Source organism: Xenopus laevis, chromosome 5S (genome assembly GCF_017654675.1).
Source record: "Xenopus laevis strain J_2021 chromosome 5S, Xenopus_laevis_v10.1, whole genome shotgun sequence".
NCBI classification, from domain to species: domain Eukaryota; kingdom Metazoa; phylum Chordata; class Amphibia; order Anura; family Pipidae; genus Xenopus; species Xenopus laevis.
In genome coordinates this window covers 12,243,498-12,271,264 of record NC_054380.1, presented here as the reverse complement: position 1 = coordinate 12,271,264, position 27,767 = coordinate 12,243,498, and the positions used below count along the sequence as shown (strand labels likewise).

Here is a 27,767-nt window from a genome sequence, read left to right as displayed (position 1 = left end):
TCCCACAGTCACACTCCTTCCCAGAGACTATTATCCCACTGTTACTATAGGCACCATCTCTCCCTACTATACCTGCCTATCCCACAGTCACACTCCCTTCCCAGAGACTATTATCCACTGTTACTAATAGACACCATCTCTCCCTACTATAACCTGCTATCCCACAGTCACACTCCCTTCCAGAGACTATTATCCACTGTTACTATAGAAACCATCTCTCCCTACTATACCTGCTATCCCACAGTCACACTCCCTTCCCAGAGACTATTATCCCACTGTTACTATAGACAACCATCTCTCCCTACCTATACCTGCTATCCCACAGTCACACTCCTTCCCAGAGACTATTATCCACTGTTACTATAGACACCATCTCTCCCTACTATACCTGCTATCCCACAGTCACACTCCCTTCCCAGAGACTATTATCCCACTGTTACTATAGACACCATCTCTCCCTACTATACTGCTATCCCACAGTCACACTCCCTTCCCAGAGACCTATTATCCCACTGTTACTATAGACACCATCTCTCCCTACTATACTGCTATCCCACAGTCACACTCCCTTCCCAGAGACTATTATCCACTGTTACTATAGACACCATCTCTCCCTAATATACTGCTATCCCACAGTCACAGCTCCCTCCCAGAGACTATTATCCCCCTGTTACTATAGGCACCATCTCTCCCTACTATACCTGCTATCCCACAGTCACACTCCCTTCCCAGAGACTATTATCCACTGTTACTATAGACACCATCTCTCCCTACTATACCTGCTATCCCACAGTCACACTCCCTTCCCAGAGACTATTATCCCACTGTTACTATAGACACCATCTCTCCCTACTATACCTGCTATCCCACAGTCACACTCCCTTCCCAGAGACTATTATCCACTGTTACTATAGACACCATCTCTCCCTACTATACCTGCTATCCCACAGTCACACTCCCTTCCCAGAGACTATTATCCACTGTTACTATAGGCACCATCTCTCCCTACTATACCTGCTATCCCACAGTCACACTCCCTTCCCACAGACTATTATACTAGTATTAATCATGCCCACAAACAGCCATGTCAGTGTCACAGATAAAACACAAACATTCCCTTCTTACCCGGATAAAGGGCGGGGTTATGATGAGACAAGGAACACGCTGTGTTTGGCTCCGGGGTACATGAGGGAGGAAGGTGCTGAAGAGACCTCAGCTCGCGAATCTTGTATCCGGATTCTCTCACCTCCAGAGCAACAGGACGGGATATAAAAAGTTTGCGGCTAAAACAGCTGCGCCTGCGCGCTAGTATCCTGTCAGATTGAGAGGAAGCGCGCGGATCTCTGGGAGGGCATAAATCACGTGATGTTGAGTCCGGGCCAATCCTGACATTTTGTCTTTACACAACAATCTCTGAAATTCTTATGTGCAGCAGAGTGTGGGGAGTTGTGTGTTATCCTGTGTCGTTGTAAGTTTCTTCTCAGCCTTCCATTGTCTGTGCATTTTTCCATTACTGTTATTTTCTCTTCAGCATTTCAAACCCTCTGCTCTCCCACTGCCCATAGTCACTCGGGATACATGTTTATCCTTCTACCTTCTAACTACAGCTTCCAGGTCTAGTTGTACATCTAGGGTCGCTGATGGCTAAACCCTGATACGGGGGCGGGCCAGATAGCAGTGGGGGTGGGGCAGTGATGTAATAGCAGGCATGATGACATCAGAGGTGGGCTCGATGATGTCTGTGGAGTTATGACACCAGGGTGAGGCTATTGCATCACTTAAATGCAACTGGTTTGATATCTATCTAGTTTTCGCAATGTTTTAAAGTGTTAACGCCCAGTTCAAAACCACACATGTGGCAACCATATCTCTAGCTTTATTCTGCTTGATGAGTAAGCCCAAACCTTTAATAACACGTAGGAGTTCTATTATGCAGAGACTAATTATCCAGAAAGCTCTGAATTACAGAAATGCTAATTTTGAAAAAAAATCTTATTTTTGATTGATTTGCCTTTTTTTTGGTATCTGTAATAATAAGAAATTAAGTGCACTTGATAGTAACTAAGCCATGTTGAGGTGAGTATCTTAGTATTTAAATGGTTTTCATGTAGTGGCCAGATTATTGTTCGGGTTTCATAAGGCTGAAAACCAAACAGAAATTTGAGCCCCAAACAGGCCTTATAAAAACCAAAGTGTTTGAGTCAAAACCGAACAGGTGGCAACCCTATGTACAGTTATACAGGGCAGCCACCAGGGGGGGGAGAGTTGTAGGGGGGCCTGGTCACGCCGCACTTTCTTGATTAGCTGGGCCCCCTGCTTTGTGAGAGCTGCTGACTTTGGGAGGGCAGGGTGGGAGCACAAGGGGAGGTATCTTCTGTCCATTACTTCCCCTTATTGGTCACTGAGTTTAAGTCCCGGGTGAGCTGCTCAGGGATTGGATAGCTGAGGTTTGAACTTCTCCCTCCAGCTCATACAATCACCATGCAGCTTTACCGGGACTTGAAATTCTGTGACCAATAAGGGAAGAAAATGTTGTCACTGGAAGAAGATGCAGCCACCTTTGCTCCCCTCCTCCCCTCTGTAGTTGGCAGCTCACTTACAGCAGGTGGGCCACACTAATGAAGTGCAACATGGCAAGGCCCCCCTAAAGGTAACCCTTTGTGGTCCCTGTTGTGTGGTGGGTCCCTGGGAACCACATTTTTTTTAAATTTCTGGGGGGGCAAGTTTTTTTACATGGATGTATAAGGGGGGCCCTGGCCACCAATTTTCTTATAACGTGGGGGGGGGGGACCTGGCCACCAATTTTTTTCCCATGTGGGGTCCTAGCCATCAATATTTTTTAATGGGGGGGCCCTGACCACAAATGTTTTTTTAATGGTCGGCCCTGACCACAAATGTTTTTTTCAATGGGGGGGGCCCTGACCAGCAATATTTGTTCATTAACATGTGGGAACCATAGCCACCAATGTTTTTGTTTTGTTTTTTAGTGTGTGGTGGACCTGTGGGGTGGGGAGGGCGGACCTGTTGGTGGGGCTTGTGGTGGGCGCAGCCCTGGGGGGCCCAGCAAATTTTTTCGTATGGGGCCCTGCGATTTCTGATGGCGGCCCTCTATACCAGTGTCCTGCTGAACCACAACTCCCAACACCCCACTCTACATCCCTCATGCTACAAACCAGCTATAAAGCACTATAATTCCCTCAATTTCTTTCTCCAGCCCATCTGGATCTGGGAACCTGGTACCTGCCATCCTCTTCCACACTAGAACTACAACTGCCAGCATTTATTTAACCCAGTGGCCTGCTGGGAGATGTTTGTTTAGTTAAGGCTGGAACTACACATTGCGTCTTCATCAGATCTGACTCGATGAGAGGAAACTGATGCGACGAGACGGATGCAACGAAAATAAGGTAATAAAAAAGTCGGACCTTGTCGCTGCGTGCATCCCACACGACTGTCGGATGCGAACGCTGCTCGTTGCATCTTCATCCAACAGTCGTGCCTCTTGCAGCGATAAGATCCAACATTTCTATTACTTATTTTTTATTGCATCAGATTCCTCTCATCGCTGATCTGATGATCAGATTTCCCCAGAGGGCGCCCGTAGGCCGGCGTCCTCCGGCGCCCCATCCCTCCCGCAAGATGGCGCGCATGCATTTATTAGTGGAGGCGCCTATCGCTTAGTGCTCTGGGATTGAGGTGATTAACCCTGCGGCTGGGTGGCATGCCGCCATAGGCCCGGGCCTATGCGGTCTTTCCGCAAATCCTGGCCTGTGAAGACGCATTGTGTAGTTCCAGTCTAAGTGTGAGTGTGTAAGTGTGAGTACTTGTAAGTGATTGCAGTCCTAGGACTGGAAGTAAAATATGTTTTCCCATCCCTAATTTGCATATACAAATTAGGATTCGGTTATATATTCAGCCGAATCTTTCACGAAGGAAAGCAGCCCCAACTCTCTAGCTGCTACTGGAATGGAAAATTGTTTCTTGTTGTTCGTTTTCATTGTTATTTATGACTGCTTCAAGGATTTTTGCTGGCATTCATTAAGTGGTAAGTTCACCTTTAAGATATGATCTAGAAAGTGATATTCTGGGGCCATTTGAAATTGGTCTTCATTTTGTACAATTTATCATTTCTGAACGATTTTGTTTTTTTCAGCAGCTCTCTAGTTTGGGATTTCAGCAGCTATCTAGTTGCTAGGGTCCAAATTACCCTAGCAACCAAGCAGTGGTTTGAATGAGAGACTGGAATATACATAGAGGAGAACCTGAATAGAAAAATATGTAAATATAAAAGAACATTATAATTGTAGTCAACCGGAGCAGTGGTCTTTTGGCCCATTTGAAAGCTAAAAGAATCAGAAAAAAAAGGCAAATAATTAAAAAAACAATTAAAAAGAAGACCAACAGAGAAGTTGCTAACTGGCTGGTTATTCAATAACATACTAAAAGTTAAGTGAAGGTGACTTACCTCTTAAAGGGATTCTGTCATGATTTTTATGATGTAGTTTTTATTTCTAAATTACACTGTTTACACTGCAAATAATTCACGCTAAAATATAAAAATTAATTCCTGAACCAGCAAGTGTATTTTTTAGTTGTAATATTGGTGTGTAGGTGCATCTCAGGTCATTTTGCCTGGTCATGTTCTTTCAGAAAGAGCCAGCACTTTAGGATGGAATTGCTTTTTGGTAGGCTGTTGTTTCTCCTACTCAATGTAACTGAATGTGTCTCATCGTGGCCTGGATTTTACTATTGAGTGCTGTTTTTAGATCTACCAGGCAGCTACTATCTTGTGTTAGGGAGCTGGTTACCTTCCCATTGTTCTGTTGCTAGGCTGCTGGGGGGAGAAGGAAGGGGGTGATATCACTCCAACTTGCAGTACAGCAGTAAAGAGTGACTGAAGTTTATCAGAGCACAAGTCACATGACTGGGGGCAGCTGGAAAACTAACTGAGGAGCATTAGAGTCTTAAACTTATGTATCAGCTGTAATTGGGTCACCTCCTGGCCAGTGTTTTACAGGTAAAAATGTTGCTTGATGTCAGTGATATTAATAAGGCAGAAATATTGAAAATCCTGTATTTTTCTTCAAGAATAGGTGACAAAAATGTGCTGAGACCGTGTGTTAGTAGAGTATAGTGTAGAAGAATATATGACACAAATCAAAATCAAATTAGATTTAACCCTTTAAGTGCCAGCAGAATTTCACATTTTGGTTACGCGAAATGCCAGCCGTTTTTGAAACATTTTGTGCTCTCTCACTTTAGGGGCATTTTCTGAGGGGAAACTTATAGTTTACCTAGGAAAACTATACATTGTTTTTTTCGGTAGAAACTGAGCTTTCTAAATCTGCCTGAGTTTTCATGTATTTCCACCTGTGCAAAAAAATTTATAGTGCTAAATACCAAAAAAAAATGAAAAATTACCATTTTTCATCGTATATCAATTTATACCAGAAAAATATTTAATTTTACGGATGAAAATCCAACTGATTTGGAAAGCCTTATGTCTCTCGAACGTGCCAATACCAGATATGTATAGTTTTAGGGAGATTTCGGATTTCTGTACAGCAAAAACTCCCGGCAGTATATTACCGAATTTTGAAAGCACTAAGGCAGAAAACGGCATGCTTTAGATTCCAAGGCAAAAAATCCTGAAACTGTAGGTTTACCCCAGAAAACCATACATTTTTGAAAAGTACACATTCTGCCGATTACAAAATGGGTAACTATGTCTCTCTACTCCCAACTACCAAACATAAAACCTTGTCTGAATATAGCGGTTTTTCAACAAAAAATTCAAAATTCTGAAAAATCATTTCAAAGGTTTTATTTTGCTGCTCCGCATATCCCAAACTATATTAGGTACCAAGAAAAAGCACCTGAAATATGATTGCCAGGGGTCCACTGAACAGTTTGATACCCATTATGCATAGGTTTACCAAAGTATCTGGCATTTAGAGACACCAATATGAAGTTAGCACATCCAAATTGTTCAGGACTTTACTTCAGCTACTGAGAAATCAACACATTGACTGCATTTTTTGTGGGGTAAAAACACAGAAATATATGTTTACCCCCCAAACCCATATATTTTTGGAAAGTACACATTCTACTGAATCTAAAATGGGTACCCATGCCTTTCTGCTCCAAACTACTGAGTCGCAAGGCTTTCCCAGAATTGTCGGTTTTGGTGAAATATCTGAAAATTGCCTCAAACCTTCAACTTCCCAGCACCATATCGCCCATGTATCATTACATACTAAGAAAAAGCACCCTAAATATGATTGCCAGGGTTCCTCTGAACATTTTGGTGGTCATTGTTCATAAGTTTAGCAAAGTATCTGGCATTTAGAGGCCCCAAAATGAAGTTAGCGCATACAAACAGTCCCGTGGGTAACTTCAGCTAATGAAAGATCAACACATTGACTGCATTTTTGTGGGGTAAAAACACAGAAATATATGTTTACCCCCCAAAACCCATATATTTTTGGAAAGTACACATTCTACCGAATCTAAAATGGGTACCCATGCCTTTCTGCTCCAAACTACTGAGTCGCAAGGCTTTCCCACAATTGTCGGTTTTGGTGAAATATCTGAAAATTGCCTCAAAGCTTCAACTTCCCAGCACCATATCACCCATGTATCGTTACGCACCAAGAAAAAGCACCCTAAATATGATTGCCAGCGTTCCTCCAAACAGTTTGGTGGCCATTGTTCATAGGTTTACCAAAGTATCTGGCATTTAGAGGCCTCAAAATGAAGTTAGCGCATACAAATAGTCCTGTGGGTAACTTCATCTAATGAAAAATCAACACATTGACTGCATTTTTGTGGGGTAAAAACACAGAAATATATGTTTACCCCCCAAACCCACATATTTTTGGAAAGTACACATTCTACTGAATCTAAAATGGGTACCCATGCCTTTCTGCTCCAAACTACTGAGTCGCAAGGCTTTCCCAAAGTTGTCGGTTTTGGTGAAATATCTGAAAATTGCCTCAAAGCTTCAACTTCCCAGCACCATATCACCCATGTGTCATTACGTACTAAGAAAAAGCACCCTAAATATGATTGCCAGGGTTCCTCTGAACATTTTGGTGGCCATTGTTCATAAGTTTACCAAAGTATCTGGCATTTAGAGGCCCCAAAATGAAGTTAGCGCATACAAACAGTCCCATGGGTAACTTCAGCTAATGAAAAATCAACACATTGACTGCATTTTTGTGGGGTAAAAACACAGAAATATATGTTTACCCCCCAAAACCCATATATTTTTGGAAAGTACACATGCTACAGAATCTAAAATGGGTACCCATGCCTTTCTGCTCCAAACTACTGAGTCGCAAGGCTTTCCCACAATTGTCGGTTTTGGTGAAATATCTGAAAATTGTCTCAAAGCTTCAACTTCTCAGCACCATATCACCCATGTATCGTTATGCACCAAGAAAAAGCACCCTAAATATGATTGCCAGGGTTCCTCCGAACAGTTTGGTGGCCATTGTTCATAGGTTTACCAAAGTATCTGGCATTTAGAGGCCCCAAAATGAAGTTAGTGCATACAAATAGTCCTGTGGGTAACTTCAGCTAATGAAAGATCAACACATTGACTGCATTTTTGTGGGGTAAAAACACAGAAATATATGGTTACCCCCCAAACCCATACATTTTTGGAAAGGACACATTCTACAGAATCTAAAATGGGTACCCATGCCTTATTGCTCCAAACTACTGAGTCGCAAGGCTTTCCCAAAGTTGTCGGTTTTGGTGAAATATCTGAAAATTGCCTCAAAGCTTCAACTTCCCAGCACCATATCACCCATTTGTCATTACGTACTAAGAAAAAGCAACCTAAATATGATTGCCAGGGTTCCTCTGAACATTTTGGCGGCCATTGTTCATAAGTTTACCAAAGTATCTGGCATTTAGAGGCCCCAAAATGAAGTTAGCGCATACAAACAGTCCCATGGGTAACTTCAGCTAATGAAAAATCAACACATTGACTGCATTTTTGTGGGGTAAAAACACAGAAATATATGTTTACCCCCCAAAACCCATATATTTTTGGAAAGTACACATTCTACAGAATCTAAAATGGGTACCCATGCCTTTCTGCTCCAAACTACTGAGTCGCAAGGCTTTCCCACAATTGTCGGTTTTGGTGAAATATCTGAAAATTGTCTCAAAGCTTCAACTTCTCAGCACCATATCACCCATGTATCGTTATGCACCAAGAAAAAGCACCCTAAATATGATTGCCAGGGTTCCTCCGAACAGTTTGGTGGCCATTGTTCATAGGTTTACCAAAGTATCTGGCATTTAGAGGCCCCAAAATGAAGTTAGTGCATACAAATAGTCCTGTGGGTAACTTCAGCTAATGAAAGATCAACACATTGACTGCATTTTTGTGGGGTAAAAACACAGAAATATATGGTTACCCCCCAAACCCATACATTTTTGGAAAGGACACATTCTACAGAATCTAAAATGGGTACCCATGCCTTATTGCTCCAAACTACTGAGTTGCAAGGCTTTCCCAAAGTTGTCGGTTTTGGTGAAATATCTGAAAATTGCCTCAAAGCTTCAACTTCCCAGCACCATATCACCCATGTGTCATTACGTACTAAGAAAAAGCACCCTAAATATGATTGCCAGGGTTCCTCTGAACATTTTGGTGGCCATTGTTCATAAGTTTACCAAAGTATATGGCATTTAGAGGCCCCAAAATGAAGTTAGCACATACAAATTGTCCTGTGGGTAACTTCAGCTAATGAAAAATCAACACATTGACTGCATTTTTGTGGGGTAAAAACACAGAAATATATCTTTACCCCCCAACCCCATATATTTTTGGAAAGTACACATTCTACAGAATCTAAAATGGGTACCCATGGCTTTCTGCTCCAAACTACTGAGTCGCAAAGCTTTGCCAAATTTGGCGGTTTTGGTGAAATATCTGGAAATTGCCTCAAAGCTTCAACTTTCCAGCATCGTATTGTCCATGTATCATTACCAGCATAAAGCATCCTAAATATAAACATATGGGTCTACTAAACAGTTTGATGCCCAATGTGCATAGATATACCAAACTATGTGGCGCACAGAGACCCCCAAATGACAATATGTATAGACATTTTCACGGCTGACGCGCTGGCTGCTGCAATATAACCACCCGGTGTGTGTATTATGCGACATTAGACCACCTAACAGTACAGAGACCCCAGAAAACCATATATTTTCAGAAAGTACACATTCTGACGAATCCAATATGGGTAAATAAGTGTTTCTACTGCAAACTGCCAAACTGCAAAGCAATGCTGAACATAACGGTTTTTATCAAATTTCTGAAAATCGTCACAAAGCTTGAATTTTACCCCATTATATGCCCCACATTTCGTAACTTATAAGCATAAAACATCCTGAATATGAACGCCAGGGGTCTACTGAACACTTTGATGCCCAATATGCATAGATATACCAAACTATGTGGCGCACAGAGACCCCCAAATGACAATAGTGTATATACATTTTCACAGCTGACGCGCACTGGCTGCTGCAATATAAGCACCTGGTGTGTGTAATATGCGACATTAGACCCCCCCTAACAGTACAGAGACCCCAGAAAACCATATATTTTCAGAAAGTACACATTCTGACAAATCCAATATGGGTAAATATGTGTTCCTACTGCAAACTGCCAAACTGCAAAGCAATGCTGAAAGTAATGGTTTTTATCAAATTTCTGAAAATCGTCACAAAGCTTGAATTTTACCCCATTATATGCCCCACATTTCGTAACGTATCAGCATAAAACATCCTAAATATGAACGCCAGGGGTCTACTGAACACTTTGATGCCCAATATGCATAGATATACCAAACTATGTGGCGCACAGAGACCCCCAAATGACAATAGTGTATATACATTTTCACGGCTGACGCGCTGGCTGCTGCAATATGAGCACCTGGTGTGTGTATTATGCGACATTAGACCCCCCTAACAGTACAGAGACCCCAGAAAACCATATATTTTCAGAAAGTACACATTCTGATGAATCCAATATGGGTAAATATGTGTTCCTACTGCAAACTGCCAAACTGCAAAGCAATGCTGAAAGTAACGGTTTTTATCAAATTTCTGAAAATCGTCACAAAGCTTGAATTTTACCCCATTATATGCCCCACATTTCGTAACGTACCAGCATAAAACATCCTAAATATGAACGCCAAGGGTCTACTGAACACTTTGATGCCCAATATGCATAGATATACCAAACTATGTGGCGCACAGAGACCCCCAAATGACAATAGTGTAAATACATTTTCACGGCTGACGCGCTGGCTGCTGCAATATGAGCACCTGGTGTGTGTATTATGCGACATTAGACCCCCCTAACAGTACAGAGACCCCAGAAAACCATATATTTTCAGAAAGTACACATTCTGACGAATCCAATATGGGTAAATATGTGTTCCTACTGCAAACTGCCAAACTGCAAAGCAATGCTGAAAGTAACGGTTTTTATCAAATTTCTGAAAATCGTCACAAAGCTTGAATTTTACCCCATTATATGCCCCACATTTCGTAACGTATCAGCATAAAACATCCTAAATATGAACGCCAGGGGTCTACTGAACACTTTGATGCCCAATATGCATAGATATACCAAACTATGTGGCGCACAGAGACCCCCAAATGACAATAGTGTATATACATTTTCACAGCTGACGCGCTGGCTGCTGCAATATGAGCACCTGGTGTGTGTATTATGCGACATTAGACCCCCCTAACAGTACAGAGACCCCAGAAAACCATATATTTTCAGAAAGTACACATTCTGACGAATCCAATATGGGTAAATATGTGTTCCTACTGCAAACTGCCAAACTGCAAAGCAATGCTGAAAGTAGCGTTTTTTATCAAATTTCTGAAAATCGTCACAAAGCTTGAATTTTACCCCATTATATGCCCCACATTTCGTAACGTATCAGCATAAAACATCCTAAATATGAACGCCAGGGGTCTACTGAACACTTTGATGCCCAATATGCATAGATATACCAAACTATGTGGCGCACAGAGACCCCCAAATGACAATAGTGTATATACATTTTCACGGCTGACGCGCTGGCTGCTGCAATATGAGCACCTGGTGTGTGTATTATGCGACATTAGACCCCCCTAACAGTACAGAGACCCCAGAAAACCATACATTTTCAGAAAGTACACATTCTGACGAATCCAATATGGGTAAATATGTGTTCCTACTGCAAACTGCCAAACTGCAAAGCAATGCTGAAAGTAACGGTTTTTATCAAATTTCTGAAAATCGTCACAAAGCTTGAATTTTACCCCATTATATGCCCCACATTTCGTAACGTATCAGCATAAAACATCCTAAATATGAACGCCAGGGGTCTACTGAACACTTTGATGCCCAATATGCATAGATATACCAAACTATGTGGCGCACAGAGACCCCCAAATGACAATAGTGTATATACATTTTCACAGCTGACGCGCTGGCTGCTGCAATATAAGCACCTGGTGTGTGTATTATGCGACATTAGACCCCCCTAACAGTACAGAGACCCCAGAAAACCATATATTTTCAGAAAGTACACATTCTGACGAATCCAATATGGGTAAATATGTGTTTCTACTGCAAACTGCCAAACTGCAAAGTACTGCTGAACGTAACGGTTTTTATCAAATTTCTGAAAATCGTCACGAAGCTTGAATTTTACCCCATTATATGTCCCACATTTCGTAAAGTATCCGCATAAACCATCCTAAATATGAACGACAGGTGTCTACTGAACACTTTCATGCCCAATATTCACAGATTTACCAAACTATGTGGCGCACAGAGACGCCCAATTGGATATATAGTAGATAAAATTTACAAGACATAACAAAATAATACAGAAAGTGTGAAATTCAAATAAAATTACTAAAATCCAATAAAACCACAAAAATCTATGCTTTTTTTTTCAGACTAGTGTAATCAGACATCAGAATTACAGTTTGAATATTATAGCTTGGCAAAATAGGTTTTACGGACAGAATAAAGCAAGCAACAGTTATGCAGCGCTGAAAATGCAATAAAATGGCTAACAATGCACCAAAATCCCTAAAATTTCAAAATAATCACCGAAATAACATACAAAAGGTATTGCACAGTACGGTTAGCGAATACGCTATTCGCAAAGGCAATAAAACATTTTTTTGAGCCAAAAACACAACAATGCAATATGAAAAAAAAAAAAAAAAGCTACACAACAGTGTATGTGTGTGCGCATGTGTACAATTGGTAAATTGCATGTTATGTGCATGTGTTTGTGTGTGCAAGTGTATGTACCCCCCCCAAGTGTGTGTGACCCCCCTGATCCCCCAAAAAATGTATGTGAGTGTGTGTAAGTGTAAATCTAAGCATGTATTAGTGTATAAAGTGTGTGTAAGTGTATTTTGTGTGTGTGTTACACTAACCTGGGGTGTGTAGCTGCAGATCTGTGTCCATGATGGCAGGAGGAGTGGAGAAGCAGGAGGGAGTCGCCAGATCCGTTGATCCGATGCGTGGGCGTCGCTGGAGGGACCCGGAAGTGCAGGCAGCAGCAGCAGCGCGCAGCCACGTGCGTCTGTTGCGTTTTTGGGGGCCCCTGGACGATCGCGCCTCAGGAGCCCCTTTCCCACCCGCTCCGCTCGTTGCCTAGGGGGTTGTGAGCGAGCGGGGAAGGAGCGAGCAGCATTTAAAGCCGCTCCTGAGCTCCCCGCACGCTTATGCTGCAGAACGTAGAATCTACGTTCTGTGGCATTTCAAGATACTTTTCCACAGAACGTAGATTCTACGTTCTGTGGCACTTAAAGGGTTAAACAGCCATCTATAAGTTAGAAAACAAAAACAAATGTCTGATGGGCAACATCTCCAGAAATCTCTCCAGATATTTTACTTCAATGTTAATGAACATGCTGTTCCTTGTTTCCCCTACAAACTTTCTGTGCATTTAATTACTAGAGCTAAAATATTAGTATCACACCCTAGTGTTTAAAGCAGTGATCCCCAACCAGTGGCTCATGAGACTCATGTTGCTATTTAACCCATTGGCTGTTGCTCCCAGTGGCCTAAAAGCAGGTGCTTATTTTTTAATTCCTGGTTTGGGGGCAAGTTTCGGGTGCATTAAAACCAGGTGTATTGCAAAACCCCTGTAGACTCTCAGTTCACATAGGGGCTACCAAATGGCCCTTCACAGCCCTTATTTTGCACCACCAAAATACATATGTTTCTCCTCAACTCTTTTAATGTTGCTCACAGGTAAAAAAAAGTTTAAAGGGTCATTATAAACTCCAAAGTTGAGGTCCCTTTGGGTTTGAAGAAGCCTGAAAATACAACCCAGACATTTCATTGGTGGTCATTCTCTTTGGGACTTCTGGTGAACTTGTGAGTCCCATAACCTAACAGTTTTTCCTGGTACAACAAACACAACATACAGATTTTAATTGCTTTTCACTGGCTAATTCCAGCATGAGGAAGCAATTTTCACAAACAGGTTTCTCAGTCAGCCCCCGTGACCTCCCAACTCTTTGAGCCTGGTGCAAGTCCAACGGCCAAGTGTATTTGGGTCTGAACCCATGTCTCAATAAAGGCATTTTAAGAAAAGAAATCTACGATTGGTGCTGTCAGTATTTGAAAATTGGAAGCAATTTTCACAAACAGCACGACTGAGTGATTTGCAGCAGGAAAGACTCTCCACTGAGCCATTAATATCTCAAAAGTATAAGGAAATAACTTGGCCCGTGAGTGCTCTCAATTTGATTTGCATTGGAATGAATAGGAAGGAGGGCCATTTTACATGTTTTACTGCCCACCAGCCAATCTAGAAATAGAAATTGCTTGGGTAACAAAATACCCTCATTGCAATTAAGCAAAATACAGTCATTACTAAGGGATTGGTGACAGTGGTACATTTTAACTGTTTTTTCCTATTTCCGGTCTAGACTTGATTAGGATCTGAGTTATTTGATAATGGGACATCTCAATTATCTGCTAAATAAACAGTACCCCCCCCCCCCTTCTGACATGGCTTCTGAATCAACGGCTGCTCCTGTGTGATATCTCCTGGGGAAGATGGTGGTGTCATTATATATCCAAGTGGGGGTGGAAAGGACAGAGCTGGATCTATGGAGGCAGACATATGGATGTGTCTGGGTTGCAGTTAACATGCTCTTCCCAGTCCTAATACACAAATAGTCAGCCCAGAGATCAAAAGGACACAGTAGATAGGGATAGGAAGACCAAACAGTGGTTTGGAATCTGTACTCTTGTAATACACAACCAGTTGGCTGAGGGTACATTCCCAATCCTTGACTAAACACTGCACAGAATGTTCTTATTAGCACAGTTAAAGGGAAATATATAAGTAATATATGTAAAATATAAGGATAGTAGAAGCCACTGAGGGGTTCTGTGACCATATAAAGGCACAAGACTGCAGGCTGAGTTATACAGGGAACTCTGAGTATCACTCATGTATTATAAGGGATAATGTACCCCCTACTGTAAATGATAAGGATATTAGAAGTCACTGAGGGGTTGTTCTGTGACCATATAAAGGCACAAGGCTGTAGGCTGAGTTGTACAGGGAACTCTGAGTATCACTCATATATTATAAGGCATAATATACCCCCTACTGTAAATGAAAAGGATACTAGAAGTCACCGAGGGGTTCTTTGGTCATATAGGCACAATGCTGCAGGCTGAGTCAAGGCATGCGCAATGCAAATCCAATCTTTGGCTAATACCACACAGGGCTGATCTCGGCTTGTGGAAAATCGCAGGACAGAAATCAGCCCCAACACTGACAGTTGCTTTCATTTTTGCCTACATTGCGTCAGCCAGGGTGCAGACACGTGGGGGATTTCAGAAAGGACACTTTTCCCAAAAATGATGGGAACTCTACTTGCAAGTAGAGTACCCATTCCAGTGAAAATGTGGTTTGCAGGTGGCACGCCACCCCTAGATTCCTTGTACCCTTTGTGTCCTGCCCACATATCCAACCCGGTAGCTACTTAACTACAGGAAAACCCAAGAAGAAAGCCTACCCAGAATGCAATGTTTACAGTAATACTGGACTTTGCCTGTTATAAAATATGCAGGTTCCAAGCTAGATTAGATACATATTGGTCACTTAACATCAGAGAAAGAACAAAGGCTGAAACTAGATCTTATACCTCTGATTTACCACCTATAGACTCATTGATTCTTTTTTAATTTCATAGGTTTTGTGCAAAAACCTTGCTCAGCGGATGAGATTAATATGCACCAGAAGGGCCCATCCATTCTTCCATCCAATTGATTGAAAAGCCCTTGAGGAGGGAAGACTAGATCCATCTTCTATCCTGTAAGTACTTACCTTAGCTTATTTAGGAGCAGTAATGTGAGCAGCAGACTGGGGAAACCTAAAAGGTAGAATGTGTGCAAATGAAAGGGTTATGGTTGTGTGTAGTGGGGATATTCATGTGTCTGAAATAAATGTTAGTATATACATATATATATTTATACACAGATAAAACATCTTATCTTGCCATTCATAGGAGACAGGGAGACCATCCCTTTATTAGTGTAACACTTCCGAAACATTCCATTGTGTGTCTGGGAATGAGTTAAGATTCCTTTTATCCAAAGATAGCTGTCCCAAGGCTTTCTTTTCCATAAAAAATTTCTTTATTTAAATTAGCATTAAAAGTTCAATAACAAACAGACCCCCCAGGCCCACCTTATGCGTTTCGCACCCTCCGGCGCTTAGTCATAGGTGTATCTGTAAACAGCATAGCCTCTGCGGGATTTATACCCTGTTAGTCCCTCCCACTTTTCTTAAAACCAGTCAAATTCTTTGAGGGATTAACCCTATTATGTTAATTGCTCATCAAACATGCCTATATGGAGTATTTGCATTCCTTTTCATATATCACTGTTTCTGAATTCAATTGTTAAATATACATCATAATTTATCTCACAACAAAACATTGTAGTAACCAAAAATCAATTGCACTCACTTCTTTTGCATTTGTTATTCATAAACCGTCAATAGCTCTCTTTTTTTTTATTTTATAATCTAGATAGCCCCATAACAATGTTAACCCTTTCACGTATAACAGGTAACATCAAATTCATGATTAAGCCCTAAGGGCAAACGTGTGCCCAGATGGAATATCCAAAATACTTCTCTCCTCTCTAAGAGGCTCAACTGATCTCCTCCTCTTTCTCCCAGTCTAACTCTCTCTATCCCCTGAATACTAAAAAATTCCAAGGAGTTTCCATTGCATATATTAAAGTGCCTAGTGACATTGCTCTTTTCGGTCATTCGCGGATTTTTTATCTGGCCCAAATGTTCCCTTGCTCTTTCCTTCAATTTCCTAGTCGTGCAGCCTACATACTGTATTTGGCATTTAAGGCACGTAATTAAGTATATCACATAAGTGGTGTTACAATTGATATAGCCTTTAATGTCAAACTCCCTCCCTGTCACTGTTGATTTAAATTTTTTTGATACTTTCATATGTCCACACGTTATGCATCTCTGACTTCCACATCTATAGTTCCCAATTGATGTAAGTGGCCCCAAATTTCGTTCCTGGCCTCTCTTTTTAAAGTGACTGGGTGATAGCATATCTTTCAGAGTGTGGGCTCGCTTAGGAATCACATTAATCCCTGGATTCAACACTCTAAAAAAGTGCTCATCCCCATAAAGGATAGGCAAAAATTTTTTAACAATCCTGGATATTTCAAAAAATTGTTTACTATACCGAGTAGTAAGTACTACTTTATCTGACCAGTTAGAGCTCTTGTTCTGTTTCGTTTTGGTCCTTAGCAAGTCCTCTCTAACGCTCCCTTTTGCCCTCCGTAAAGCTTTCTGTATAGTTTTATGTTTGTAACCTCTCTCCGCAAATCTCTGCTGCATGTCCCGTGCCTGATTCCCAAAGTCCTTACCCGTGGAGCAGTTTCTTCGAAGCCTCAGAAACTGTCCCACCGGTATTCCTTCTATTAATTTTTTTGGGTGACAGGAAGAGGCATGCAAAAGAGTGTTGCCACTACAAGGTTTACGAAAAATACTCGTGTTTATTGCCTGATTCTCTGCTGTTAACATCACATCCAAAAATTCTATTTGATTTGGGCTAAATTGACTAGTAAAACCGAGGTTTAAGTCATTCCTATTGATATCCTTCACAAAATTATCAAATTCTTCCTCAGTTCCTTGCCATATACACAGAAGATCGTCTATATAGCGCATGTACAGCTTTAGATGTTCCTTTTGTTTCACACTAATATGGGTTTCCTCCCACCACCCCATATATAAATTGGCAAAAGAGGGAGCGAATTTCGCTCCCATCGCTGTCCCTCTCTTTTGCAGGTAGAAACTTGCATCAAAGGTGAAATAATTGTGTTTCAAAAGGAACCCAACAGCTTCTAACAGAAACTGTATGAGTTCGTCTGAGTAATCACTGTATTTGTTTAAGTGATACCGGATCGCTTGAATCCCTTTATCATGTGGTATCGAGGAATATAAGGAAACCACATCAAGTGTTCCCCATGCATTGTTTTCTGCCCATCCGGTATCTCTTAAACTTTGCAGTACATGTGTGGTATCCCTGGTATAACTCTCAAGTCGAACAACCATTGGCTGGATATACGCATCCACCCACTCTGAAAGATGTTCGTTTAGGGAGCCAATACCAGAGATTATTGGTCTCCCCAAAGGTGGTCTCTCCTTCTTATGTACCTTGGGGAGGTGATAGAAAGTGGGAATAGTTATTGATTGTGGGACCAAATAATCCCGCAATACCATATCTATTACTTTCCCTTCTACACCTTTTTGTACAAGTCCTTCCAATATTGCCTGAAATTGTCTTGTCGGATTACCTTTTAGTCTGATATATGCATCCTGATCACTGAGTTGCCTAAGTGCCTCCGCTTCATACACCATAGTATCCTGTATTACCACCATACCTCCTTTATCCGCGTCTTTGATAATTATGCTCTGATCTTTTTTTAAATCTCTCAGTGCCTGTTTCTCTTTCTTACTTAAATTAGTTAATCTGCTTTCTTGTTTATTAACTTTTTCATTAAGTTCCCATAAGCCCTCCTCTACTTTTCTCTGGAATTGCTCTACTAAAGGGCCCCGCATTTGTATTGGATAAAAGGTGCTTTTGTTTTTAAAATTCCTATCTATAACTTCACCCTGTCGGTCACTATTCTCCCCCGCTATTACTGGGTTAATTTCTTGTCCTAATTGTAAGAAATATTTTTTAAGTACAACTCTACGCACAAAATTATTCACATCCACTATTGTGTCAAATATCGTAAAATTTCTATCTGGTGAAAAAGAAAGTCCTTTGTTTAACACTTGCGCTTCTAGTGGTGTCAAATCCCTTGATGATAAGTTCAATATTTTTTCTTTGGTTTTTTCTTTCGTAGGACGTATCGATTCTTGTCCTCCTGTTCCCTGGAAAGTTCTTCCGGATGCCGTTTCCACAGTTCCCTGTTCGCATTTTCTGTGTCCATTGTCCGGCCCCTGTATGGCTTTTCTTTAAAAAATGTTGTTCCTCCACAAAGACATCCTTTGCTTTTTCACTTCTGTTACTCTGTGAAGAAATAGGGGAAGAGCCAGCAAGGGAACCATCGAGAGAATCTCTGTCCACACTAGAAAAACTGACCTTTTTTGGGGTTGGGAAACGCATAAGGTGGGCCTGGGGGGTCTGTTTGTTATTGAACTTTTAATGCTAATTTAAATAAAGAAATTTTTTATGGAAAAGAAAGCCTTGGGACAGCTATCTTTGGATAAAAGGAATCTTGATGTATATATCGCCTGTGAACTGGGGCGAGTCCCTTGGGCTTAACTAAGTTTAAATCAGAGGTGGACTCCCAATTTTTGTATACAATCTGGGAATGAGTTACCCTTCTTCTTAATCTGAATTTCATTGTGCAGTTAAGCAAGGAATAAGCAGGCAGGGGCCACATTTTGGGACTGATCAGCAGTTCAGCAGGAGGTGTGTAACAGGAAAGCAGATATTAAACTTTCTTAAAAAATAGAAGACTGTATAATGAGATGGATCAAGTGGGATAGCCAGCATTTAACCCACTTCTATACATAGGAAAATAGAAAACCCCCTTTTCCTATTAATAACCTATTATGCACAGCAACTACTGCCTATTTTATAGATTGTCCACAAGTGGATCATTAAGCAGTAATTCCTACATTGTGCCACTGGATGGAGTGGAGAATCATTAGTATCCTGAGAGATGCCACTGTAATTAATCTCAACAAGGCCAATTCATGCAGTCAGTGGTGTAATAAGTATATATAAGTATATGCTCCACAGTGTAGTTACACAACTGCATCCAGCCGGCCAGCAAGTATTCAAGTCTGGCTGGGTGATCCATTACCACCAATGCAGATGGGCATGTGTCAACCAAACTTTATAATGTAGAATGCTGATTCATGCAATAATTAGGAATGGGAGAGGGTAGGAGGGGGAAATGGGGATATTGTTTTGCAGGTTTTACATTAAGTTGCATTTCAATGTTTAGTTTATATTTGATATTTGTCTTGTGGTTATGTTGATGCTTTAATTAGCTGCTGGTTTTAGCTATGTGGCCAATGGAAAGATGGGCTACAGGTTAGTTCTAGCAGGGAGAACAGTGAGGCAGTGAAGGGGGCAGTAGGGAGATGAGAGGCACTGGAAAGGGTACAGGGGATATGTGAGGGACATATGAAGTAGGTAGATGTAGGGCACTGCAGGGGGTACTTGAAAGATGTGGGGCATTAAACGGAGCAGTAGGGAGATGTGAGGCTTTAGATGGGGCACTAGGGAGATGTCAGGCACTGGAGGTGGTACTAGGGAGACGTCAGGCACTGGAGATGGTACTAGGGAGATGTCAGGCGCTGGAAGTGGTACTAGGGAGATGTCAGGCACTGGAGGTGGCACTAGGGAGATGCCAGGCACTGGAGGTGGCACTAGGGAGATGTCAGGCACTGGAGGTGGTTCTAGGGAGATGTCAGGTGCTGGAGGTGGTACTAGGGAGATGTCAGGCACTGGAGGTGGCACTAGGGAGATGTCAGGCACTGGAGGTGGTACTAGGGAGATGTCAGGCACTGGAGGTGGTACTAGGGAGACGTCAGGCACTGGAGGTGGCACTAGGGAGATGTCAGGCACTGGAGGTGGTACTAGGGAGATGTCAGGCACTGGAGGTGGTACTAGGGAGATGTCAGGCGCTGGAGGTGGTACTAGGGAGATGTCAGGCACTGGAAGTGGTACTAGGGAGATGTCAGGCACTGGAGGTGGCACTAGGGAGATGTCAGGCACTGGAGGTGGCACTAGGGAGATGTCAGGCACTGGAGGTGGCACTAGGGAGATGTCAGGCACTGGAGGTGGTACTGGGGAGATGTCAGGCACTGGAGGTGGCACTAGGGAGATGTCAGGCACAGAGGGAAGCACTAGAGATAGGTGAAGCATTGGAGGGGGTACTAGGAAGATGTCAGGTACTGGACATGGTAATGGGTAAATGTGAGGAATCAGAGGATATAATAGGGAGATGCCAGGTACTGGAGGTAGTACTAGGGAGTTGTGAGACACTGGAGGGGTGCCAGTAAGATGTGAAGCACTGGAGGTGATAGTACGGTGAATGTGGCACTTGGATGAGGTACTAGAAAGATGTGAGGCACTGAAGGGGGCAAGACATAAGACTCTGGAGGTGGTAGTAGGGAAATGGGAGGCACTGGAAGCAGCATTAGGGTGATGTGAAGCACTGGAGGGTTATTATGGAGTTCTGAGGCACTGGAAGGGTCACTAGTGAGATGTGAGGCAATGATGGGGAGGGCTTTACATGCTGTGCTGGACCACTGGTTCTTAAGATATTCTGACACAGAGAAGGTAGCACTCAGTGAGTAAATACAAAGCAAGAGTTTTTACTCCAATATTTTTTTTAGTATTTTTATTCCAGTTTGTGATCAGTGTAATTACTGCATATGGTATTTAAAGGAACAGTTGCACCAACAAATAAGTGTTTTAAAGTAATTAAACTATAATGCACTGTTGTGTTGCACTGGTACAACTGGTGTTTTTGCTTCAGAAACTCTACAATAGTATATATAAACAAGCTGCTGTGTAGCCATGGGGGCAGCCATTCAAGCACAGGATACACAGTAGATAACAGATAAGTCAGTGATCCCCAACCAGTAGCTCGTGAGCAACATGTTGCTCTCCAACCCCTTGGATGTTGCTCCCAGTGGCCTCAAAGCAAGAGCTTATTTTTGAATTCCAGGCTTGGAGGCAAGTTTTGTTTGTATAAAAACCAGGTGTACTGCCAAACAGAGCCTCAATGTAGGTTGACAATGCACATAGGGGCTACTAAATGGCCAATCACAGCCTTTATTTGGCACCCCAAGAACATTTTTCATGCTAGTGTTGCTCTCCAACTCCTTTTACTTCTGAATGTTGCTCACGGGTTCAAAAGGTTGGGGATCCCTGAGATAAGTACTACTATAGTTTATATAAACAAGCTGCTGTGTAGCCATGGGGGCAGCCATTCAGAGTTGAAAAAGGAGAAAAAGCACAGGTTACACAGCAGATAACGGTTAAGCTCTGTTGTATACAATAGGATTCCGCAGAACTTATGTGTTATCTACTGTGTAGAATGACTGCCCCCATGGCTACACCTGTTTATATAAACTATAGTTGTATTTCTATAGCAAACATACCAATTTTACTAGCGGAGGGCAACAGCACATTATATTGTCATTCCTTTAAAACTCTATTTGGTTAAATCTGTATATTAGGATAGGTACATTACACAGCTGACCTAGTCCACAGAGGTGAATGAGTCTAGAGTCCCAGGGCTGGGATGTGGAATGGATATTTACTCTGGCAATGAGAGTAGAGACATAGGGGCAAATTCACTAACCTGCGGAGTTGCGCTAGCGCAGGCTTCGCCACACTTCCCCAGACGAGGTTTCGCCAGGGCGCTGCCAATTCACTAAAATCCGAAGTTGCACTCAGGGAGGCGAACGGTAGCGAAGTTGCGCTAGCATTAATTCGTAAAGGAAAGCGAAGTTACGCTAGCAATGCCCAATTTGCATATGGCGCCAAGTTAAAGTACAATGAACGTATATGTATCACCAAATACATTACACTACACAAGCCTGGGAAAGCTTCATAAAATAAAGTATATATTGCCCTATACATGTGCCCACTGTATAGTTTAGGTGCCATATGTTAGGAAATGTAGGGGGGGAAAGAGGGTACCCCCAAAAAAATGTACAATCTTTTTCAGCCTATCACCCTTAAAAAAGGAAAAGACGCCAGCGTTTTTTGGGAGCCTGGTCTGAGGTGGTCGAAGGCAAGTCTGGCGCAAGAGGTAACGTTCAGTAAAATGCGCAAGTTAGTGAATTAGCGTAGTTACGTCCCATTCGCCATAGCGCAACTTCGCCCGTTAGTAAATCGACGAAGTAACAAAATGACGTTACGCGAATTTATGCTAACGTTAGCCGCTTCGCGCTTTAGTGAATTTGCCCCATAGAGAGCAGAGAGTTTACACGTGCTGCTCCCTCAGTTGAATAGCCGTGTTTACCCAGGGATTAGCTGAGCTGTAAAGTTGTCACAGTAGCACAAATACTAATAAATATTCCTTTCTGATAGGACCCTGCGGACCATATTTAGAGGAATATGAGGCTAACAATTATTATTATTTTAGATCTGATAAAATTCCCTGAATCCATAAGGAATCCACTTGGAGAGTGATGATAACATGTTATATGTTCATATTTTACTAAAGAAACTGAGCCCATCATTATTCTTCACCATCCACTGTACAACCATCAAATGCAATTGGGCATGACTATTCCCCTTTAATAACTGCCAGGCTACACAGGGGACATTTGATTGGACAGTGATAATTAGTAAACAACAGCCCAGATTTAAAGACCTATTTAATTGTAACAACTACCCTATGTATATGTTCTTCTGAGCACGTTTGCTATTTACTAATTTGATATTAGCGGTATTTGCACTACACATACGAGGAAGGTGTGAGCATCCCCTGCTGTTTAGCCCAGACACGGGCCAGAAAGAACACCAAAAGCTTAATTTACTGAAGCAGGAAGTGTCTCCTGATGCTTCCCTGCCCTGTGCTATCTCTCCTGTCACAATACAACGGACCATTAAACATTAAATTGAAACAGGAGGAATTTAGGATACACCATAATGGTATTAGGCTAGTGGCACACACAGTTTTTTTTTTCAGTGTAAAAACTGCTAATATCATGAAATCTAAAAAATAAAGAATGCAGAAAAAAGCAAAGTGCTCAGAATACCCTATTATTGTAGGGTAACTGTTGTAATTTATTTGAATGTGAGTTGTCATTCTGATCATACTTTTTTATTGTAAGGTTTTCTTTATTACCTTTTTAAATTATAATAAGATAGAAAGTTGGAGGGAAGAAAGAAGTGTAGAAAAGACAAAGGAAATGTTGGGTATTCCAAGCGCAACTTCTCAGATGCCAATAGTCCACTGTGATGAACAAATATCTCTATTCCTAGTTTGTAATACTGGTTTGTGGATCAGCCAACCAAACATTTTCAAATTTTGCTGGACACCCACGAGCCAAGAATGTAAGTTTCTGCCTTGGGAGAATGTCATCTATTCGTTTAATCCAAAAGCCTAGGGTAGGTGGTTCCATGGCTTTCCATGTCAGGAGTATTGCTTTTTTGGCGTAGTGTAGAAGTTGATGCAGGCATAATCTGTCACTGGAGGGGAGGCTTATGTCTCCAATGTGGCCCAATAAACAGAATTCTGGAGTCCGGATGCTAGGCAGGCCCAGGGAAGAGTCCATAAAGGTGAGTATTGAAGTCAAGAAGCATTGTAATTTAGGGCACTCCCAAAACACATTCTGATTATACTTTAATGGGTATGGGTACAATATGGCAGATCCCACTCATATGTATAAATACAAATATACAGAGAAGCAATGAAATGGATACACGATAATCTATACCCTCTTATTATACTGTGTAAGGGAAACAAGGGCACACAATACAGGTATGTTATAATCTCATAGTGGACAGTCTAAGGTAAACAATATGGCAGAGAAGAAATGTTCTGGACACCAGGTCTGGACTGAGATTCATGATAGGCACTGGCATTTCAAGTACACAGAGGCCCAGACAGCCCCGGCCAACCCAATAAACAGTTACTGTCTATGGCAACTTACAGCAGCGCCTACAGAATGCCAGTCCAGGCCTGCTGGGCACACAATATTTTATAGTCTGAAACTGTACTGTTTAATGGAAACAACATGGCAGCTCCCAAACCTATATATAAATATACAGAGAAGGATACACAATATATTGTACACTCATAGGGGCAAATTTACTAAGCACCGAAAATTCGCCGGCGTCAGCTTCGCAGGCAGCGCATCACTTCGTCAGGCAAAAATTCCCTCAGACAACGTAATTCACTAACATGCGAAGTTGCGTCCAGGGCACCAAATGCTGGCGAAGTTGCACTAGTGTTAATTCAGCAAGCAGAGCGAAGTTGCGCTAGCGTTGGCTAATTTGCATAAGGCGGGAAGTTTAAGTTGAATGTTGAAATTTGTACATTCTTTTGCAGCATACACCCTGAAAAAAGGAAAAGACGCTAGCATTTTTGGGACTTAGAAAAATTTTCAACTAAATTTTGAGGAACTCCTATCTACTCTATTGCACTTCGCCTGGTCTGAGGTGGCGAAGGCAAGTCTGGCGCAAGACGTTCAGTAAAATCCGCATCTTGCGCAGTTATGTTCCTTTGCCAGAGTGCAACTGCGCCTGGTGATGGAGTGCGAATGAGCACCAGCGTCATCTCCTTCGCTAGTGAAGTTACGCCTGCGCCCGTTAGTAAATCGGCAAAGTACCGAAATTAAGTCACGCTGGTGAGTTTTCGCCAATGTTAGTCACTTTGCCCATTAGTAAATTTGCCCCATAGAGTACTTGTCTAAGGGAACAATATGGCAGCTTCCGCACTTGTCTATTAATTATATCATGTATATGAGAAGTGTTCTGTGCACACAATGATATATTTAATACTTTGAAATTCAAGAGGAGAACCTGCGTATACGTCTCACAGTTTAACACACACAAGACACAAGCTGAATATTTTCATCACAAACTTTATTGTTTGATTAAAGTTTCCGTTATATATATATTTATAGAATTTAAAAAATATGCTGAAATGATCTTCCAATAGAAATACCTCTGTCAAATTTATATTTTATGAGCCATCTCCATGCCGCAGTGTGGCTGAGTCAACGAGAGATAAATATCTATATTAGTCTATTTACAGGTAAGTGCTTCTCTAAATGCTTCTATCATTCTGCCACAGACATTACTGAGATCGGAAATTGTCGCTGCTTTTACAAACTCCCAGAAGGAGTAGTAAGATTTGGTCTAGGTAAAACCATATTCTTACGGTTCCGTTGCTAACAGGGCTGTCTTCAGGGTAAGTGCAGGGGCAGCTGCACTGGGCCCTCCACATCCCTTTGAGGCAGCACCTACAGTAGTAACTAACACCTGTCAGTAGGGCAAGATGGTGACAGCAGGGTGCACATTACATCAGTTTGCCCAAACTGCAACCCTGCTGTTAAAGTACAACTCACAGCATCCTTTTAAAAGCTGTAGAGGCCAAAAGGCGCTCAGTCCTACTTTACGAAATGGGCCCCTGCCAGCACTGAACACATGCCTGGTTACTAAGAGCACATTTGCAAGTACTACACACACCGGATCTGCATGAACTTAGTGCTGCCATCTGTCATATGATAGCGATATTGTCCATTGTGCAACCGCATTTTTCGACAATCATATTAGGGAACTCCGCCACTTCGATTTCCGTGTAGTCTCCCTTTTTGACCAGGTACATTACGGGTAGTGGGGCGCTTTCCACCACGGCGCATGTTCTCTGTCCATAGTGATAATGAGACAAGGGGTACTTTGGTTGCTTGCAACTTCCAGTGCACCGAAAAGCGTTGTATCCTGCTGGCTCAATAATCCAGTACTGTGTCCAGGTAAGTTCCCGAAAGTTAATGAAATATTCCTCTCTGCAGCAGATGTTGTCTTTCTTGGCACCTGATGCTGAGCAGTCTCCACGGGTCCTGTAAGTAGAAAAAAAATTGGTTTAGAACAATTACATTTTATATTGGTATTAAAGTTATTCTGCAAAGAGAGTCTTATCTATTTGCATATTTCATTCAATTATAAATAATAGAACTTCACTATCAGTTTAGAAGTGCTTTTATCTGATATTGTGTGTACAAAGCATTCTCTGTTTATTTCTATTTATACATATGCCATGGTGTTTCCCTTAGCACAGGATACTACTTTGTTTAAGCATCTCCACTGGGGGGTGCTGTTCAACAAGAGTGGATGACAACAGTCTGGACACCTCAGCTCATGTCAAATCAATGAGAGTTCAAGGCAAAAAGGTAGTAACTAAGAAGGAACTTACCCCTGCTCATTGAGGTTGAGAGTAAACAGGACAAGCTCTGGTTTTCCCAGAGAGTTGTCTGATGGGCTCTGGGTGGTGAAACGAACCATCTTTGCCATCTCAGATGCATGACTTCCATGTCGCTCCCCATCCACGTGGATCTCTAAGTGCATTGATGACTGTCCACCACTTCTCATCCAGTAATGCACAGCCTGGGTCACGTCAAAGCTCCTCCAGCCCGACTCCATGATTGGCACAAGCCTGGAAATAATAAGGAGGGACACAAGTTCTTTAATCGTCCAGAGAATCACAGTGTCAGCATAACAATCAACATTTTGTTAGGTCCAGATACTGAGAGCAATACTGAAATTTATATATTTAGACATTCTATCTGCAAAATGATAAGGACAGAATTAATTAATTTTGTATAAATGTACACATAAGCCTCTCTATTTTTACTCCTTTTATAACTTTCATCTGATCTGGCTATAATTACAGGAAAATACAGAGTATCACTGACTGGAAACAGAGTGGATTTGCAGAGTAATGAGCATGTGACAGTTGGTGGGTTGGATGACCTACCTAGAGTCCACCAGGGAGGTTCTGTTGGTGCCATCTTTCAATATCTCCACATAATACACACTAACTCTGGCATTGTTGACAGGTCGGTGGAATCTCCTTTCTGGAACGTTCATGATTTTAGGGGGTTTCTTGAAGAGCTTGAGTTCAGCCATGGTAACCTCACTGTTCTCTGGGATACGGGACTCCATTCCAAAAACCAGGGACTGCTTGCTGGAGTCTGAGTACAGAATCTCCCCGGAAATATCTGATGAAAAAATAAAGATCAGCAAACTCTTTATTATTATTATGGATCACGTATCTCTATGATCACGTATTACTGGACAGATGGAAATATAGAGATGCAGTATATACACTGATAGATGATAGACAGACAGATAGATGATAGATAGATAGATAGATAGATAGATAGATAGATAGATAGATAGTCATAAAGAAAGGTAGATTGATATATAGACCAATATAGACAGAGTGATAAAGGTAGATCTGTGATTAGTACAGACAGATGATAGATGATAGACAATAGATAGATATGTAAATAGATATAGACATTGTGATAAAGGAAGATGATAGATACTGTACATAGACAGACAGAGGCCGGCTTATGTGTATAGCCATGAATAGAGTTAATTTAAGGAATGTCAAAGATCACTATAAACATAATTGAGAAATATATAAATGACTGGGC

General features: G+C 41.8%; 2 protein-coding genes and 1 long non-coding RNA gene across 3 annotated transcripts in view; 1 reads left to right on the top strand and 2 right to left on the bottom strand.

Annotated features, from left to right (window-relative positions):
- The window catches only part of tmem63a.S (transmembrane protein 63A S homeolog), a 35,677-nt gene extending 34,343 nt beyond the window's left edge, over positions 1–1,334 (bottom strand). The window contains 1 exon segment of the mRNA NM_001095283.1: positions 1,126–1,334. The gene's annotated coding sequence lies outside the window, so the exon portion shown is untranslated.
- Position 1,335: 1 nt separating this feature from the next.
- Positions 1,336–18,937, top strand: LOC108717691. Its single transcript, XR_001935888.2, has 3 exons — positions 1,336–1,468; positions 15,271–15,392; positions 18,467–18,937. It is a non-coding gene; the product is annotated as an uncharacterized LOC108717691 (long non-coding RNA).
- A 6,237-nt stretch (positions 18,938–25,174) lies between these two features.
- On the bottom strand, positions 25,175–27,329 carry lefty.S (left-right determination factor S homeolog; the record flags this gene model as incomplete). The annotated part of the gene is given in 3 exon segments (NM_001088574.1): positions 25,175–26,168; positions 26,522–26,761; positions 27,083–27,329. Coding segments are annotated over 3 exon segments (827 nt in total), but the record flags the coding sequence as incomplete, so codon positions are not given.
- Positions 27,330–27,767: the final 438 nt, after the last annotated feature.